General features: G+C 51.9%; 1 protein-coding gene across 1 annotated transcript in view; it reads right to left on the bottom strand.

Moving 5' to 3' along the window:
* Nucleotides 1–5,269: 5,269 nt before the first annotated feature.
* Nucleotides 5,270–20,155, bottom strand: part of LOC119101362 (hemicentin-1) — a gene marked incomplete in the record, with an annotated part of 161,232 nt that continues 146,346 nt past the window's right edge. Inside the window, 2 exon segments of the mRNA XM_037224691.1 lie at nt 5,270–5,469; nt 11,346–11,645. Of these exon segments, the coding sequence (XP_037080586.1) occupies nt 5,372–5,469; nt 11,346–11,645 (398 nt within the window).

The following is a 20,155-nucleotide window of genomic DNA, read 5'->3' as shown; positions in this document are numbered from 1 at the left end:
TTACCCCCAGGAAAGAAGCGGCCAGTGTCAGCTTCCTCGAATCCGCCTCAAATTATGATGCTGCGACCTAAGCCGAGTAGGATTGAACCATGAAAACTACAGCGTAGCGTGAACCTGCTATTGTCACCGACATTCATAACAATTTTTTGCGTTTCGTTTTGATAAAGCCCATCGCCAGCAATGTAGATTAATACAGTGCACTTCCAGCGAAGCTGTCCAGTGAAATTGCGAAGCCTGGTTGGACTCATGGCCAGTCAGTGCAGGCTGGTGTTTGCAGTTAGCGCACAAACTACACCAGTGTGCCACTACCTGCTAAATCCTCATGAAAGGTTTACTTAACGACATATAGGTTAAGTCCATCGGTATCGGTTGCCAAATGTGTGTGGCTTTAACAGACAAGTTTTTTTGCGTCCTCTACAGGGTGACAACTGACGACCTCCCTCCCCAGGTATGTTATCCCCTCGCTGTTCCTCGTTGCGCAGACTTACTGCTGGTATCATCTTTATGATGATAACACCCACCTCCGTCATTGTCTGGGTCGTCCCGCGCCGCAAGAGGCGTTCTTTTGGTTATAATTGACAACAAAAAATAGCAATAATAGCAATGAAATCCTTGCGCAAAACATATGGCTTCACTGAAACCCAATCATGCAGCAGCCAATTCAGCACATGTGCAGACCCCCCACCCCCACCCACACGGCTGGGTAGCGTCATGGTTCTCACGTCTAACCACGAGCGCTGCCGAGGAACCATGCGCTGCGCGTATGCGTACGCGTAACCATGCGTAACCCGTAAGCGTACGCGTGTTTAGCGCTCCCGTATGCGATGTGCTCCCGTGTGTAGCGTGTTCTTGTGTAAAGAGTGATCCCGTGTGTAGCGTGCTCTCGTGTGCAGTGTGCTCTCGGTCTAGCGTGCTTTCTTGCACGGTGTGATTTCGTTTCCAGTGTGCTCTCGTGTGCAGTGCGATCTAGTGTTTAACGTGCTCCCGTGGGTAGTGGGCTCTCGTGTGTAGCGTGCTCTTATGTGGTGCTTAAATTGAGATCGTTCGTGATGCCCACCGAACTCTGCAAAGGCCAGGCATGGTCAGCTAGTTCTGCTGCGGCTCTCAAAACATTTATTTCTACTTTGGGAAATGCTTTTTAAAACCCCATAACATTCCCCATGTGCGCGTGCATAACCGCTCATGAGCCAAACACAACGGCCAGTGCACCCCTGCAATCCTTGGGGTGCTATATGTCCATGGGACGGGGACCTGGAAAAAGCGCGCCTACCGCTCTTTTGCCAAAACATCGCTACCCGCACCATTGAGCCAGCCCACGTGTGATTGGGTTACTGAAGCTTTCAGGTCACGCAGTCAAGTCAATAGGCAGACTCTGTTACGTGCCAGTCGAGCAGCATGCGTGCTGCAAGTTATGTTGCAATGTGCCCCAGGGCCCATCTGGGAATCTTGCTTGCTTTTATGTTAACTTTTCTCCGTAACTTTGTGCGGTGCTTCATCTTGGACTTCATACACCAGTGAAAATGTTTCAATTAATGCTTGTTTGCGAGCCATAAACAACCGCACGGCCGGTTTGAACAGACGCAAACTTGGCCAGTAACGGCGGCACGCCGCACAAACTTTGAACGCCGTGGGTAGGACGGAGTCGCGTATGGAGAGCTGACCGGGGTGGATCTGCAGACAGAGGACCTACTGGCCAAGCTGGCCCTGACGCGGCGCGGTGAACATGGATACCACTTCGCGAGCAGGAGGCGACCTCACCGTGGAGATGCGGTAAGAGTCCAGCAAATGTGCCGAGAGATTCTTGACGGGGTGGTGACGGACGGGTGGGTGAGCTGGCCTTGCAAGCCCGGTGGTAACAAGTTCAATTGCCGGAGGATTCCTAACAGATTAATGCTGACAGCTGAAAAGTTAGCTGGTCAGTGGAAGCGGCCGAGATCAAGCACCATAGTAGCATGAAATAACCGACTCTGGGGCTGTGGTAGCGGATCCCATACAATGAGGGAGCACGAGTAGAATGTGTCACCCTCGTATGCATGCAAGTCTAAATACCATGGGCTTCGTGAAGTTTGCTCGAATAGGGGGAGGGCAACCATCCAACTGCCTTCCCTAATCCGACAGAACAGCCTTTAATATCGGCAAAATAGGACGAATTTAGCGCGCCAGGAAGCCTTAAGATAAGGTAGGGGCCTTACATGATAACCCCGATGGCAATTTTGATCACGCCGCGGAACCATATCATGTACCGTAGCCGCTAGCAAATCACGATCATCTGACTGACAAGCCCAGCTCATTTTCCTCCTGGACAACCCAAAACGGCCGTGGCTTTACCAACCCTGCGCAATCCAAACAGCGCCTATCCCGCGCTGCCAGCAGGTGCGTCCCGCATAAGCACGCACCGTCCTTGTTACTCTGCACCCGCACGCCCACTGATTCGGTTAAGCATCGACGACGTTGCTCGCCATTGGACCGTAGGGTTTGACTGTCGCTGTGTTACTGAGCTCGACCCATTCGCCTTCCAGTGCTCAGACATGTAGCACACGGCGCCGTTCATGATCATGCATTCTGGACGGCCGCCATATGCTCTACCGGCCGGGAGAAACAGGCCACTATATCACGCGGTGAACGAGGAGACGTCGGGTTTTCATCTCCCTCTCGTGTCGCAGGCGCGCTGTATAGCGTGACCTTACGGCGCCTGCTGGCGGCAGGACGGTCACGGACAGCACCAGACGCCGGACACCAGCCGCGCTGTGGAGGTGTCGCGGTCCAGAGCCGTCTGGTGTCGGCACCTGGCGCCCCCCCCCCCCCCCCTCCCGCTCCCCGCCCAGCGATCCGTCGAAGTCGGAGAGAGAGAGAGAGAAGAGAGGAAGAGAGAGAGAGAGAAGAGAGAGAGAGAGAGAGAGAAGAGAAGCCACACGTGACACCCAGGGCGGCCCTGGCCGCCGGTGGAGCTGCAGGTTGTACGGTGAACGGCTACGACACGGAGCTTACGGGCAGCGCTCGGCCCGTGTAGTGGGCGCTAGACGATACCTCGCGCTCCGCGCCTGTCTCTGCCCGTTGAGTAAAAAAAAAATACGTATCCAGCGAGCGTCTTCTGACAACTGCAGCCCGAGATGAGGCAGGATCGTTACCAGTTGCCGACTTTTTACCACCACGTTTCCCACGAAGCGTTTATTTTGAATTCGTCACCGTCCACCCACTCGCGTACGCGCCACATGTCACGCATGGCGCCGCCATCCGCTCCACGCATGGATCTAACCTCGAAGGCCGTCACGTGTGTAGGCATCGTCCATGCACGCTGGCATCCGACAGCGAGGGGCGTGGATCCGAACACGACGGCCCCACGGCCTGCCTTTTCCAGGCATTCGGTGCGCCAGCTGGGGACGTTCTACTGCCATGCTATCGGACCTCGTGGCGCGTGATGTGGTCTACAGCACTCCGTCGCAACAGACGTCACACACTCGGCCCGCGGCACACGCACGTGCGGGTGTAGCAACGTTGTTAAAAACACATCGTTTAAGAATATGCTACGCGCACACATGCACGCACGCACGCCCACACATACAAACGTACACGTGCACGGACATGCGCGCGCACTCGCACGCACATCGGCGCGTATGGAGGATGTCTAGAAACGTTGAGTGTTTAGGCCACTGAGGGGGCAATCGTTCAACGAAAGTGCGTTGAAATAATGCTTACTTTGGAGGATGTCGGTGTGGGCGTTGCCACATCTGTCACACGGCATCCTCCATCCATGCATACCCAACAGCATACAATCAAGAACAGCCTCGCCGCTCGCATCATGGACAACGTATATGGGACTCTCGGCCTTGCAGTGCAAGCGGTCGGATCCTGACTAGACGATTCACGTTCAACGGGCATGCCTCCGGGGTGAGCCCGGAACAGGGGCTGCATCTCGCGCCCCGAAGCAACCAATAAAGCATCACAATGTCGCACAGCGTGCCACGGAGGGTAACAGCATCCCAGGTGAATCTGCTCAAGATTGCTCATTGTTTCAAAACACCGCTGTTGCGACAACCGTGCGTGACGTTCGTAAAACATTTATTCCCAGCCTACCGATGCATTCCGTAACTTTCCATCCCTAGTTGCGCTTTCTTTGCAGAGAAACATGTCGACGCTTTGCACGCGCGTGACGTGTGCCGACGCGGGGGAGCACGGACAACATGGCGGACGGGCACATGGTGACAACAAACCCAAATTTAACTCTCATCATTTTCGATTTTATCGGATGGAGGCCGCCTTACGCTGCCACCAAGGAGGCCAACACCATTTACGAAACACCATTGGCCCTAGCACTGGCCTCACCCGTGGGAACAGACACATGAATTACTTATGGATACATGGGCCCCCGATGACGAACACCAGGCCCTCGAGCCGCACTGCCCCGCAGGCTGGTGCAAAACACGCGGCATCCGACGCACCGCTTCATCTACGCCCAGACGCGCGCTGGGGAAGTCAACAATAGCAATGGGGTTCGCGGAATGAAGCCCAGAAAATGAGTCGTTGGGCTTCCTGGGGCCGTTGGGACTTCGCCACTGACACAATGGAACGGAATGGCCTACTGCAAAAGTCAACTAGCTATGATATATATTTGCAAAATGCTTTCACGAAAACCTGTGGCAATGTGTAGCGGATTTCTATACTACATCACACACAGGTGGCCACAATATAAACGCATTTAGGCATTGCAACAAACCAATGACAAAATTTACATTGTGTCACTGCGCTGTAACAAGGTGGCATGCTTCGACGTCGGCCATTACATCCACACTTCCCCAAACCGTCCGTATTTCATCCACCGTCATCATGATGAACGATGCATCTGCTGAATAATAGTTCTCCAACGTGCGCATCCATCACTAAACGGCATCTGCCAGCTCCACGATGGCCCAGAATGTGACGGATCGACGCCGGCAAGCATCAACACACACGCCGTGTTGACGCCGGCGACCGGGCCCACTCTGCGCGACTAGCGAGTGTGTTGGCCACCAACAGCCGGCGCGCGTCCGGTGGCCACGGCCAGTCCTGACCCGGACTGCGGTTGGTCGAAGACAGCGACCGTTCCGGTGGGGCTGTGTTCACTGGGCGGCCATCGGCGCTCCGTTCACAGCGCTGGGCGCTGGGCGCTGGGCGACAGCTCGCAAGCGGAGCTCTCAGACAGCGGCTTCCGGCGCCGCGAACGCTCCACAAACACCTAGGCTGTCCACCTCAGGGGCTGCATGGAGCCGGCGCTGACGGCGTGACCCGGGGTCAGGGGTCAAGTGCCAGGTCAGCGGGCGACCAGCCGGAGAGCCGGAGGATGAGCAGCGTCAGCAGCAGCGGCGTGACCCGGGGTCAGAGGTCAGGTGCCAGGTCACCGGGTGACCAGTCGGAGGATGAGCAGCGTCAGCAGCAGCGCGTCTGGCCGCAGTCGGTCCCCGGCAGCGGTCTGCATCGCGGCCGGGTGCTCATCTGACGGTGACGAAACAACAGCGTCATTGGACGGCGGCCCCGTCATTTCACACGCACTGCACCCCTGCTGGCCCGCTGCCGGCAACCCGCTGGGGTGCTCGGCCACCGGCGGCCTGTCAGCCCGGCCTGACTGGACAGGACATCAGTCGCCGTCGCTCGAGGCCTCACATGGATAGCAGTACCTAGCTGCGGAGTACAGACATCGAAAGGTATGATTCATCACATAATTTCCGAGTGGTATGGCATAGAAGCAGAGCGTGACACGGAGACGGAACCTTCCCTTCCACAGGACCGGGTTCGGCAGCGCCTGAGACGGTCAGCGAGCGGCATTCGAGTTCGCCACATCCCAGGGCACTACCGTTGTTGGCCGAGAACGTCATGGATATTTTTGCCGCAGCGCATGGCCAGACAGCGTCCCTCGGCTCCCCCGACCTTGATCAGGATCAATACTATGGCAGATCGAACCGACAGCGTCCCTTTTTCGACCTCAACACTGAATCAGTCTTTGCTGAATGAGCATCTGCGGGGGCGTGGTACATGACCAGGTGTCTCGGAGCTGAGGGCTGGCTTCCAAATGGAACTGGATGTTCACGCGGCACTGGCCACGATCACACCGCCGCGGCCGGCAGCCGTACCTCGCGTGGATCATGAGTCAAATGATTCTCTGCGGCTGAGCGTGCAGGGTGAAAATCGCCCGTTTAAATCTAGGAACGTGTTTGAATAAAGGTGTTGAGAGTGCGCGCAACGAGCTCAGCTGAGTTTAAAAGATTGAATACTGGTCACATAAATGTTCAAAGGTTGTTTGAAGGAAAAGCAACACAACGATCAATAACTACAGCTTCACACAAGCAATTACTGCGGTTCCTTAATTCATCTGCATGTTACGGCAATGAATGGCTATGGCATGGCTATTTCAGATGCATTGCAATGTCACGCACAAAAGTGGCCTTGGTAACTCGCAGACAATTGGTGCACAGAAGGCATTACAAGTGCCTCGCAGAACCTCCACGGACGCTTCGCAGCATCAAGGTTGGCTGGTTCATAACATGGGCTGACTCAAAGCCATGGGTGTAACAACTGGGAGGGCATGCCCTCCTCAGTTTTCCCGAAATTGTACTTTACCCCCTGCAGTTTCCCTGTAAAATATTTTAAAGCATTTTTACATTCAAAACGCCGCTTTCAAGTCACGTCGTTCACCGAAACTCCAATTTGTTCCCTCCAGCCCTGATTTGTTCTCCGACCTGAGAAACATGATAACGCCATTGCTCATCAGTTCATCACGGAAGAGTTGACTGGCGTTGCAAAACTGGATCAAATGTTGGCATCATCCATAATCGTGACACGCCCACAATTGCGTTTCACGTAGCAGTTCACCAGCGTGAGTTTTTCGCGGAACAAGCGTGACACATGTCACTGAAACGTCCCTGTAACCGTTAGACAGGCGCGAGCCCCATTCGGTGAACTGCAATGACGTCATCACCGCTGAAGGGTGCGCCTGTCACGTCACAAGCAGCAGCACCGCAGCTAACGGGCGTGTATCGGCAATCATGGCGCAACCGCACGCTGCCGTGATTGCTGCGAGTTCCAAAATGGTTAGTTATAAATAGAAGTTTATGGATGCGCATAAATCTTGAGCTTTTGACGAGCATATAATTAAAATCACCGTAGCATCCAAATTCCAACTAACGTCCAATTGAAATCGTATAACTTATGCTCAACTGGTAAAGTTTATTACAATCCTCTTCATCCTTACTTTCTTTACAATCCCTTTAATCCCTTTCAAATAATTTGCATGATTAATTCCGACAACCACAGGTGTAATTACCTCTGGAATCGGTAGGGTCCGGACGCAGTAGCCTTTGGACATGTTGGAATGTTTTCGCATTTGGCCGTATAAAATGGCACCAAAACCGAAATGGATCGCCGTAGCGTTTAAGGCGCGGTGACTTTCATCCTGACGACCGCCCCCTGACGCAGTTCAATGTTTTGTTTTTATTCATTGTTATGTCCATGCTTTACTGCTATACTATCGCGCAGTGCTGGATGCACAGCCCCGCAATGCTGATATAAATTGTGGCGCAGCACGTCTTAGGACAGCTTTGCAAGCCGTAGCATTATTACGCCGTAGCATTGTTACGTTTTAGCATAATTAACGACCACGCATGGCATGCACGGGTGTAATGCGTCGTCATGTGCGGGTGTCATGTCGTGCCGGTATGACCTATCGCGACATTAATATCGCTTGAAGGCGTCAACAGTGTTGCAATAAACCCGAGAAATGTGTCACACCACTCGTTCAGTGATATCCTGAGCCTAGGCCTGAATACGGAACACCTGTCAAAGATTTGAAAAACAAAATTGCCGACTCCACGGAAGCACTGAGCATACGTTCCTAGAATTTCATTTTTAAATCGACATTTCCTTGTTCCGTGTTCAAGATCTTGGCTTCACTCGAGCTGTAGGGACCTACAACATAAATGACCCAGTTAGAACCGGCTACATCCCTGGCGGCATCAGTACGGTGTATACCCACAACGTTATCATGCCCTTTAAAACATGTCCCGAGGCAGGCTGTCACGGGAGCGGCCCATCTGTGGTCGGCGTATTCTATTGTCCTTGAACTTATGTGAGACGAACGTCTTTCTTCTTATATGATAAGGAGCCGTGCTGATGCATATACATGAGGTGCTTGAAAGTCAGGCTCTATGGGCTATGTGACCATTCGCTTTGGGGGAATCGCCACGGCTGTGCTCGAGTGTGTTAAACAACACCTTCTGTTCTCGCGTCGAGTGCAACAGACTATCTCAACATGGAAAGTTTGCTAGCGGCATGTTTGTCGAGCGCGTCTGTGAGCAACAAGACAAAGCCTAGATATTAGGCATTCCAGCCCGAGCTTAAGACTATGGGCCGTTATGCTATCGCATTGTGCCAGCGCTGATCCTCAGAGAATTCCAGTCCTGACCTTTGAAGGCCTCCCGCGTCGTCCCTGACATTTCCCATTCCCAACTCATATTGGTCATCACAGGTCATGCCCCGTGGGTGTCTGCCTACTGGCAGTCTAACATGGATCGCCAATATAGCTAGTCGGATGTCCAACAGCTGCCAGGTGTGTTTCTGCCTCTGGCTCGGAGCGACTGTAGCCCGCCCCGCGGGAGCACCACACCCGAACTTCGCGCCGCCGCGCCGGCCGGACACGCCGGACTGACCCGTCCCATCGACCCGTTGGCGTATCGCACGCGCCGGTGGCGTCCGATCGCCCGGGGCGCGCTCGACGACATGTCGGCGGAACGTGTTTCCCAGGCTGCGCACTTAGATTGAACTAATTTCCATGGGATCCGGGGTCATTCCGCGCGGGACGGTGCGCCGACCGGGGTCACCCAGCGAGGCCCCGTGTCACTCAGCTGACTGCTACACGACAGCTGACCGCTGGCTGCTGCCCACTGCTACATGCTGGTATGGAACTGTGGCAGATAATGTGGACTTTCGCTCTCAGAGCTAGCACTTGTCTGTTTGGCACAGACCTGTGCTTAGTCAGTCCACCCTTGGGTTGACGGGTTGCGCCTCTGTGTTTGCAGGCCTTTTCCAAGCGTGATGGTCGGAGCTCCTTTTATGTCGGATGTATCAAAGTATGCTTACCAGCTCCAACTGCACATAGTGAACGCATAACACATTTCAAATTTTCGTTCTATCAACAACGTATTGCCTGTATGCCCGGCAACAAGCATGCCTGCATTTAATCCCTTCTGTTCGCGACCTTTCCTGTTGCCGGATATTCATCATGGCCACACTAATTTTGTCCCTCGAATCGGGCCGGATGCAGTGCCAGCAATTCTCGGAAAAGGCAGGTCCCAGGCAGGTCAAGGTCGAATTCAGTACGTAATCTTGCAGGAAGCTTGCGTGTAAAAACAGAGATACCATTTCTAGCAACCCAAGCGTAGAGGCAGAATGTGTCTGCTTGCCAACATTTTGTCCGGAAAAGGTGCTCACCCAACTGCTCGCCTTAGCTTTGAGCAGTCCCGTCAGTGACCTTAACCCTGCGCCGTCCCGTTCTTGACCTTAACCCTGCGCCGTTCCGCTCCTGACCTTAACCCTGCGCCGTCCCGTTCCTCGCCTTAGCTCTGCGCCGTCCAGCTGCTGACCTTAACCCTGCGCCGTCCCGCTCTTTGCCCTAGCCCTGCGCCGTCCCGCTGCTGACATTAACCCTGCGCCGTTCCGCTCTTTGCTCTAACCCTACGCAGTCCCGCTCCTCACCTTAACCCCTGCGCCGTCCCGCTGCTGACCTTAACCCCTGCGCCGTCCCGTTCCTCGCCTTAGCTCTGCGCCGTCCCGCTGCTGACCTTAACCGTGCGACGCTCTGCTCCTTGCCTTAGCCCTGCGTCGTCTCGCTCCTGACCTTAACCCTGCGCCCTCCCGCTCTTTGCCTTGGCCCTGCGCCGTCACCCTTCTCTCCCCAGACTGTGGACTGCGGAGAGAACTGACGCGTCAATTGACGAATCGCCGTGCGCTTCTGGATCCAGGGACCGATTGCTTAGTCACATTCTGCAGCTATTCACTAGGCACCACGTGTCTGAAACTATCGTCTGTCTCCAGCTCGCCTCTAGCAAGGAAAGACTGTTAAGTAACTTGGCTAGAAAAAGCATCGATCTTGTCACTTTCCGTAACCCATGCGAGTCATGTCTCCATCGGCTTGCCGTGCATTACGCAGCATTTAGTTGATTAAATATTTCTCCAAACCCGCGGCAATTTTGAGCTCATCGCGCGTGCCGCGAGGAACAGCTCCAGTTTTTCTCTCAGCGGTCAGCGTACAGTGCTTAAACGCGTCTTAGTTCTGCACGCATTTGCCAATTTGCAATACTGCGTGTTGTTGTTCTTGCATATGGTCCTGCCAATTCGGGAGTTTATACACGCGCGATACCGCTCCGCTGAGGCACGGCTGAAAGAAAATTAGGTATTGTGTCCGATGATTGTATGCTTTTGGGAAGCCTCACATCCCCCCTTGATTGCTCACGCCGGATAGAAGCCCCGGACCCCAAAACTCGTTTAAAGCACCGAGACGGCAGTGTACGGATTCACCATTTCGCCAGATTAGCTAATCTGGAGCCCAATCGCTCGTCGCAGTCCACGTCAGAGCGCCGTTCTTTACACGCCAGCGCCGCCCACTAGGGTTATGACCTGTATCAACGCAGTAAGTGAAGTAAATACGTGAAAGCTCACTATGAAGGACGCGGGCCAAAACCCAAGTGTGGGCTTAAAGTAGAATGACTTGATTGAGACCACGGATGCGTACAGCGCAGCAATGGCATGTTTGGATATGAGCACACTGCGCAGTTATTGGCCGTTATGCCATCAGATACACATCATCAATCATGCCCTCCGCCTCCTATCGATATTTTTGTCCATTTGTCCAACGTACACGACCGTCAGGACGCGTTGGCCGTTGCTTGGCGCTGTTCTATAGACAACCACGACTTGCTGCACTTACTTCGCCTCTCTTCCAAGTTGGAAATCGATTTTCGCATGGCCGTCGCAGGTAAGCCAGATACGTACCTTACCCGAAAACATGACCGTGCTCCCAATTTCGGATGACACACGGACCGAGCACGGGAACGCCCGCTGGTTGCGACACACTCGCAGCTCTGCCCACCACCATCACCCACCAAAACAGTTCTCCGGAGCCTCCGACCTTCCCATCCTCTTCCTCCCTCTGCGACATCATACATGACACCCTCGCATCCCTCCCTGGCGTACCCCCAGAACCGCGCATGTAATCGCGTACCCTCCAGCGCAGACGGCGAGGGGAGCGTGCCACACAGGCCCCTGGGAAGAGCGCCACCGCCAGGGCGTCGCCCCACCCCAGTGGGCACCGCCGGACGTACCATCGATGACGTGAACCCGGACGGCGGCCGAGCGGCCCTCGCTCGGGCGGCACGTGTAGTTGCCCGAGTCGCGCTGGCGGGCGCGCGAGATCACCAGGAAGCTGCTGCTGCCCTGGTTGGTGCGCTCGGTCTGGATGCTGATGCCGGCGCGCGGCGAGCCGAGGTCGATCGGCGCCGCGTCCCGCAGCCAGGTGAGCGTAATCGGCGGATCGGCCAGCACGCGCAGCTCGCAGCTCAGGTTGATGTTGCTGTCCAGCTGGACGTAGAGGTCGGTGGGGCCGGCCACCTTGGCGTGCGGGGCTGCGGAAGGCCGAGCGAACGGTTTGACTGTCGGCGAAGATGCATGAAGATGCGCGTAGAAACGGCGGTGTGAAGAACCATGCATCTTAAGTGCTGATATATCCTCTCCTAGCCATCCTACCCTTAGCAGCCGGAAGTACCTTAGAAAGGCTTGCTGTATCGAGCCAGTTCAAAGCAAACCAATGGACCTGTGAGATCATATACGGTTAAGCACTGGGGATGTGGGACAAGTCAATACAAACCTGAGTTCGACGCAGTTCAGAAAAAACAAGGCATGTTACTGAGCATGGAATCGGCTCAATTCATAGGAAATTTAGCGAAGCCGTGCCGGATTTAGGGGCATAGCCAGTCGGGCAGAGAAATACAATTTCCGACGTCGCCACCGTGAATGCCGGAGTCGGCAAAATAGTGAACTACCTCACGCTCATTACCACATCTTAAAAGCAGACCCCATTTGATCGGAAGGCACGGAGTGCGCTTAATTTTCAAGGAACTAGCAGACGGTAACCCAATAACCATCAGCCGGCCGTTTTTTCCCGAGCGCTGCACTTTTCCACCGCAGCCCGCGAGCGGCGTCAAATCGTCCGGCGGCGGAGAGGCGGCGCTGGTGTGGGGCGGGCGGCGGCGGTCGGCCCCGGCGAGTCAGCGGGCGGAGCCGTGTTGTCTCCCGGCGCGCCTCAGCCGCTGCATCACCTCCGAGACGATCGGGACGACGGCCCGGTGGGAAATAAGACGGCCGGTCCGCGCTGGCCCGCTCATCAGTGCGCCCGTAAACCAAGCAATCCCATAAACAAAGTTCGCCGGCACGGCTTGCTCTACCACTTGTACGGACTGGCGGATGGAGTCGCCGCAGCCGGCGGCCAACTTGGCCCGGCCGGCCGGCCGCCGCCGCCAGGCCGACGACCCCTGACCTTACCCGCCGCTCCGGCCGAAATGAACCGGCCAAGATGGGCGCAGATCGCAGCGCGCCGATCATGTCAAGCGCTTACAAAGTTTGGCATCGTACGAGTTTACAGGTTCTGTAGTCGGTCCGATTGCAACGAGCGTAGCAGAAGTTTTCATTTGGTTACTCATGTCGCTGCTGTCCGCGTCATTATTTTTGTTGCAGTTATTGTTATCGACACAGAAACGCACGTAATACATGGCTGGTGTATGAGCTGGCTGGTTAGATTCAGAAGGTGTTAGGTTTAAACATTGTTAGGAACTGACAGCCATTACGCCAACAGTGACCTTTTTCCTCACGGAATGCACCAATTGTTCACCAACTGCTCTGTGCCAGCGATAATTAACCTTCTCTTACGAAATGGAATATCGCTAGTTGGTCTCGCACATATGCTGAGCGCCCGGAGCGTTTATCCCCCAATTATTCGAAATTTTAAAAAGGGCGTCATAGAAGGGCTTCGGACGATTTGATACCGGAAACATAAAATAAGAATGCGTCCATACAAGCTGTATTCTTATTTTATCTTTCCTTGAAACGGCGTGGCATTCCAATTTCAAAGACACATTTTTGATAGGCACCAAACAACATCATTAACTGAAATGTTGGCACCATTGACCTTCGTCTTCGGTCGAAACGCTAAAGACTAAAATACCGACACAAAGAAAGTACCACCAGCGCATGATGGCCTCCCATCAGACCCATACCAAGGCCAAAACTTTGCAGAATTATTGAACTCTGAGAAAGCTCCCGGCAAAAAGAGAAGATAAATCACGAGGCATGCCGCAACTTCCTACATGTGCCGCCCCATGTTTCGGTTGGAACGATTTTTCTGCTGGTCCGGCATTCGTCTGCAGGGACCTTAAATGCTTTGCTTGCACAATAGGCAGCCAAAAGTGTTATCAGGCACCATTTCACTGACTGCTCCGGTCATTTGTCAGCTGTTCACGAAGATCATTAGTTAACCGTGGTGGTCGCATCGCAGTGGTATTCTCTATTTGTCTTCACGCTGCCAAATTATTTTGTGCTTGTGCACCATACCGATAGGCTGTTCCCGACATACTACAGCGGTACCAAATTAGCTACTCCACGCAGCGATTGCCGGTCGATGAGCTAACAATTCCGATACTGGACTGATGTCTGAGGATAGCTGCTTACAGACCGCTACGATCATTATGTAGATCCCTGCTCCGGCGGGACCGATCGCGGTACATGTGATGACGGCCGACCTTTGCTTCTCGTTACCAGACGGCGACTGGTAGAGAGCCTGGTCAGAGTTAGCCGACCTGCTACTATGACGAAGCTGACATTCACGGCTCATCTGTGTTCGCCCTGCAAGTGTCCGCTGACGAGTGGCTTGAATGCGCAGCGGGCATCGAACTCGGGCCTGGCCGCGAGGTCAGAGGGCTTTGTGACTGCACTCAGAAGGTCCCATTTTTAGTTGGCGGGGATTAATTGATGCAGGAGCATGACGCACAGCCCTGCGGTTGAGTGATGATGAATACGCAGAAACGTCTCTGGGTTCATGGTATACTGAGTGGTCAGGTTCAAATTTAGCCACTCAATGTAGTATTACGGCGTTTAATATTATCGGGAAGCTGTTTGACGTGTGCTCGCGAAGGTGTGAGATACTACGACTTAGCAACTACGAGTTAGTGGTGTTTTTTTTCTAACCCAGCAGGCCCATACAATATTCGTCATAGCAGTGTTTTGCTAAGGTCATAGTTCGCAAAAGACATTCGGTTGTCGGAATGGCATGCCCTTTTCCTGTAAATTATGGCGAGAAGACGGCAGTCGCTCAAGCTTCATCAATAGACACCCATTAGTCACTTGAATACGCAAGAATGCAGGGACAAAGTACCGGGGACCAATTTCTCACAACAAAGCTAAAACTTGTCATGTCGACAAGTAAATGTTCCAGTTTGGTAGACCTTTCAGATGTCGCGAAAACTAACACACAACTTTCACAAGCATCCTTCGGAAACTGTACTCACCGCCAGCTTGCGGCAGGCCAAAGACAATGAACCCATGGGAGCTGCAACAACGACGGTCGGCACGTCTGGTGAATAGCACAAGCCGTCTCGACAACACAGGTGCCGTCTCAACGGCAGACTGCTGTGCTCGTGACACCATCTCGTTTCGAGACGAGCGGAGGGAGGCGTGGGGCGCGGGGTCTGCACGACGTATCATATCATACATGCTGAGAACGCTTACATGCAGCAGAAAGTGACGCTCACATCGCTGAGAACATAAGACAATGGTCGAAACGCACAGCAGTGTAAACTCTGTAACAGCGTGTGCTGCAGTGCCGCAAGTGCCTCAGCCGTACACGCGCGCGGTGATGGCGGAGAGGACCGCACTCCTCAAAGTTAGTCTCTTTGAGTTGGTCCGCTTCGCTGAGTCCGATCCTGTCGTCCGGATGGGGCGGGACGGGAGGCGATGGGGCAGCATCATACACCGTTCTGCTTCGGTCTTGACTCCGTCCGTCCTAACCGTCCCATCGCTCCGGCACAAGACAATAGTTTTGTCCCATCCGAGTCTTCCATCCCACCCGATCCCGGGCGGGATGCGTCTGGGATCGAAACGTCCTCTTCCGGCCCTGCCCAGCATCGCCCTGCACTGACGTGCTCCAAAATTACTGTAGCACGCACACTGCTGCAGCTCTTTCAATAATGCAGAATTAGGTGAAACAGACACATTTTTTGTACAAAGCTTAATGTTTGCACACTGTAAATTATACCCTGCTAATTTGCTTGGAAGTGGTCATTCCAATCCGTCTCGCAGTTCAACGAATTTCATGCTTCAGATTTCACACTCTTTCATTTAAACCTTTTTAGTATATTTGCACTCCACACTTTACAGGTGGTCTAACACTCGGCAGTTAACCGAACGTCAACACTTCTAAGACAGCTTTGTAACCGTTTGATTTGTGTAGTACAGCTCTGTTGAACCTCACATCGGATCATGCAGTTTTAAGGCCCAGAAACCGTGCACGACGAACTACTTAAAAAGTGATGGAGCAGTTGTTCGGACTGACGTCATCTGCTGGTGGGTTAGTATGTACGCAACGTTTTAACTAATTAACTGTCCGATCGTCGTTAGGTATTACTGAGCCCTGACAAGGACTGGATGACGTTTGGCTCTCAGCCATGTACGCATCACAACCCGGATTATCTCCTTGAAATTGCTGGGGTTCGAACTAGACTCGTGATGACAAGCCCACTTCTCTACCAACCCAGCTTATCAAGATCGACGTGATCAGAAGGCCCTGGCACGAATGCCAGCAATTCCAAGAGGAAAATACTGGCCGCAATTGGATATGGCTGAAAGCGAAGCACCATCCACTCCATCTGAGGACTCCCGTAACACCCGACTACAGTCGGGTAGTTAGATGCCGGAAACGACGTGTACATGCTTACACTAGCCGATGACGAGAGACACATAATTATTATATCAGTGTTGTCGATGCCGCGTCTCAATACTTACGTAGGACTATCATTTTGACAGATCAACATCCGTTTTAGAAGCCGTGACATTGTGTCGGATCGGGGTAGTCTTTCGCCCTTTTACGTTAGCATGAGTGAATGCGCTTGTTAAGGACAGTAGTGGTAGCCTTATTCCTCGGAGAAAAACCAGGCGACTTTACTTCTGCTACTGTCTCAATAAAGGCATGTTGCAGAAGTATCAACCCATTTCAATCTACATTCTCCTGGATTTCTCCGAGGAACAAGGCTATTACTCCTGTCTTATTTATCTGAAAAATATTCCTCGCAAATGCACTGAACAACTTTCGCAATGTACTTGTTTCTTGCAGTTTGGCCAAGTTCAGAGGAGACATAGCATTCAAGCATGGCCACCAAACCCAAACTGAGGACTTTTTCACTTGCATCAAACTTTTTTTCAAGACTGACATTTTCGAATTCCGATACCGGTTTGGTGACAGTTTTTATTTTTAACTTTGGACACGCTTGCTTTCAAATTGTCGGCGTTACGTGCACAATGCCGCGCCGTTTCCTCATCGGTACTAAATCGCAATAGTCTATGTAGCTACAGTGTTGTTATTTGATTTCGTTCCAAATGAGTAGCGATGTATCCTACGCAAAAAGTATCCTACAGGTGTTGCTTAGCAATGGCGTCCGATGACAGCGAGGATGCAGATATTGAAAGAGCAAAGCCGTTTTTATGATTATTCGCCGTAATTGCACACAACGGGTTTAACGCTGAAAAAGCTCCTATAAAAGTGATATCAAACGTCCTGTATAAACATGGCACATCTGCGTGCGCTCCTTTTGTTCTGCTATGTTAGTTTACTAAAACAATGCTTAAATTCTTGACATCAGTTAAAACTTCAATTTTTTCTTTTGAATCATATGCAATCTGATGGGCTATATAATCCCTCACTTGGCGTTTGGTGCACCATCCTTACAAGCTCATTTTCACAAGCTTTCTTTTGAAAGAATATTCAAGCCATCTGAACAAGAGCAAATGGCATAAAACTCCATGTTCTATGCGCGCTATGTGCACCGCTTCATGCTGCGATCACCACCTCTGCAACACATGCAGCAATTTCGCATGGAATAACACCCGCCAAGTTTGCCGCAATACGCAACGTTCGAAATCTTCCAGCTGAAAACCCGGTGACCTTGAGCCAGACTGGCAGCTCCTCAACCACTTTACGTCAGATTGGAAGGAAACCCGATACTATTTTTGGTATTGTGCACCAGACCATGGATCTAAACGACCCGATGCAGTCTTCGAGCAGTCGTCGAACCCGCTGTGCGGGTTGATTGTGTGCACTGGATGGAGGGGTCGGTATTTGGGGTGGGTGGCAAATACTTCGTTGTTTTATTGCTTTCGTTGGATGTGCTGCGTAGTAGCATGGTCTCCGCAAGCCACAGATATACCCAAGTGGCCATACATTTGTGTGTTTTTTTTGTGTTATTGTAGATAAGTCGGCGGTGATGGTGCCATTCGGAGGCGCCAATCAGCCCGATGGGGTCTCTTTCAATGGGATATTTATGGTCTAGCTGGGGTCAATGCTCTTCAGAGTCCAGGATTTTTTTTTTGAAGATATCTTTAAGTTTTTTTAACTGAGTTGTCTGACTTTTTGTGTTTAGCTTTGCCAGATGGATACCTTTTCATGGTTACACATTACGAGTATTGTGATTGCATGTTCCAGTTGTGATAATTTCCTGCTTAGTTTCTGGATGACGTATTTCTTTAGGTGGCAAGTCATATCAAATTTGAATCACCTTCTACGTTATATGTAACAAGCAGTTCACTAACTTTACCTCAAAATTTTGGCATTGTTTTCTGTTTCATGTTTTTAATGCAGGCACTTAATGCAAATCACTGTAAAAATTGCAATATTGATGCTGAAGCTTGAGCATTTTGCCAATAGATATTAACCAGTATACGACAATTTTGGCCACATATGTTTACCAAAATCTTCTGGTAGGTGTTTATTAGTGCGAAGATTTTATTGTGGTGTACTCCTAATTCTTGATACCATGTATGACTACATGGGCATGATTTGGTGGCTGAAAAGTGTATACGTGTTTTGCACTTAGCTTGACTGACAGATGAGAACTGCTAAGTGAAATCTGGTCCACGGAGTGCCGATTTTGCTCAGGAATCAGGAACTGGTACAGATGGCATACATAATATTTAATTTGTATGAAAAATTCATCCACACTGCTACCGTCCCCCACTTCGACAGGCTTAAGCCTCATGTACATTGCACACCCGCTTTTATGACTTGCTATCAGAAGCCTGCCCCATCACCGTTAACAGCTTTGAAATATCTTAATCTTATGTATATGGTCAGAACTAAAACCTCTAGAACAGAATGCTTATCTGCCACATATGACATTTTGGCGGAACTTGCTTGGTGCTGGTGCTCTGTGTTTTAACTGCAAATTTAAAATTGCAGCTAAAATTTTCAGGTTTCAACTGTTAGTTTTAATCATTTGAACATTTAGTCTGTTGCAGTCATGGGAACATAAATGCTTCAATTGTGGACTTATAAAGTGGAATACAACTATTGTCAGGTTTAAGAGGCCTTTCAATAATTCGAATACGGTTTTATCAGTTTTGGATTCACGTCGAAATCACCTGAGAGATATCTTGGTCAACCAGATTGTGAATGATTTCTCTTGACGTTGGTACACATGATACAGGTAGATGTTTTAAGCAGAATCCAGTAAAACTGCCATTTTGGTGCTCTTTGTAGCATTCTCCTGCTTTAAGCCAGAAACATTGCTGTGAACAACACGAAGTGGCAAAGCTGTAAAGTTAAGCCATAAACGTTACTTTGGTGTGCTGGTGCCTAATCACTCCAGATGGTGATCCATAGCTTCTCAACCTACATATGTTGTAGAGCTCCACTGTGCTACTGTTTACTACCAGCAGTGACCTTAATGAGCTACCCACTTGGAGACCGTTGGTTGCAGTGAAATTAGGTCGTGTTCTTTGCCTTGCAGGCTGCTTTCACTTGTTTGAGAACAGAACATCAATATCATATACTCCAGCTTTTTGAGAACAAGTGTCCCCGTGTCTGACCCAGACCCAGAAAATAACCCGAAATGATGGCCTCGAGTTCGCTGGTTCTGCTGCGTTCGTTACCATCCATTTACGATTTCCTATGTGGGTGGAGCAACAACCCGAACGCTAACCAGTTTGTCACACATTCAGACACGTGCACGGAGCGCAGCAGGAACATCACTGGGCTGGATCCCGCATCCATCCCAGCTATACATCACAGCTCCAATTAGCGGGGCACGGATGGCACATATGACACCGACAGCACCGAGGTGCTCGATATACTGGGCGATCATGACTACCGGCCGGGACTGTCCTTTGGGTTCGCCAATGCCATTTGCTATATCTCACATGTTCGTCGTCCGAAGAGCACTGGACAGAGCAGGCTGCGCTACCTGCCAAGAAGCGCCCTTATGACCCCACATCCTTATGTCACCGTCTGTGGCTGAAAAGTCGTGGTGGGCTGACGAGTCGCTCCGCAGGAGCTGTCCGGAGGTGGTCCTGAGTGCTGAGGAGGAGATTCGCTGAGACATCATACGGCTGGACGCGGCTTACCAAGCAGTGCCCTGGCGGATGCTGGAGAGCACGGCGGTGTGCGGGATCGGTAACCATGGCGTGTGAGATCCCGGCCGTCACCTCCTGGAAGCTCAGTGCGGTTTGGAAAAACACCACACCGAGCTCATCAGGATGCTGGTGGCCACCTAGCGACGGGTGTGTCCTGATTACTAGGCAAAGCTGCATAACGCACGCCTAAAGAGGGACAGGATCCGGCAAAAATTAATTGAAGCAGTGTTGTTCAAGGCGCATTAGACCAGTCGCTGGGGCCGATATCTTGTATACATTTGTCTGGTGGCGCATCCAGCAGATACGCTTTCCTTCAGCTCTCACACCTCTCCGATCGATGGGCGCGTCCGGCCTTCTCCTGCTCGCTGTTTAGGCTTCTGTTTTACGTGATACGTTGTGTGCAACGTTGCATCCGCTATTTACCAGGTAGCTTTATAGTTGTTTGCAATTTAATTTAAGTTGCACT

Source organism: Pollicipes pollicipes, unplaced genomic scaffold (genome assembly GCF_011947565.3).
Source record: "Pollicipes pollicipes isolate AB1234 unplaced genomic scaffold, Ppol_2.1 Scaffold_4881;HRSCAF=5763_pilon_pilon_pilon, whole genome shotgun sequence".
Taxonomy (NCBI): domain Eukaryota; kingdom Metazoa; phylum Arthropoda; class Thecostraca; order Pollicipedomorpha; family Pollicipedidae; genus Pollicipes; species Pollicipes pollicipes.
This window is presented reverse-complemented; position numbering and strand designations above follow the sequence as displayed.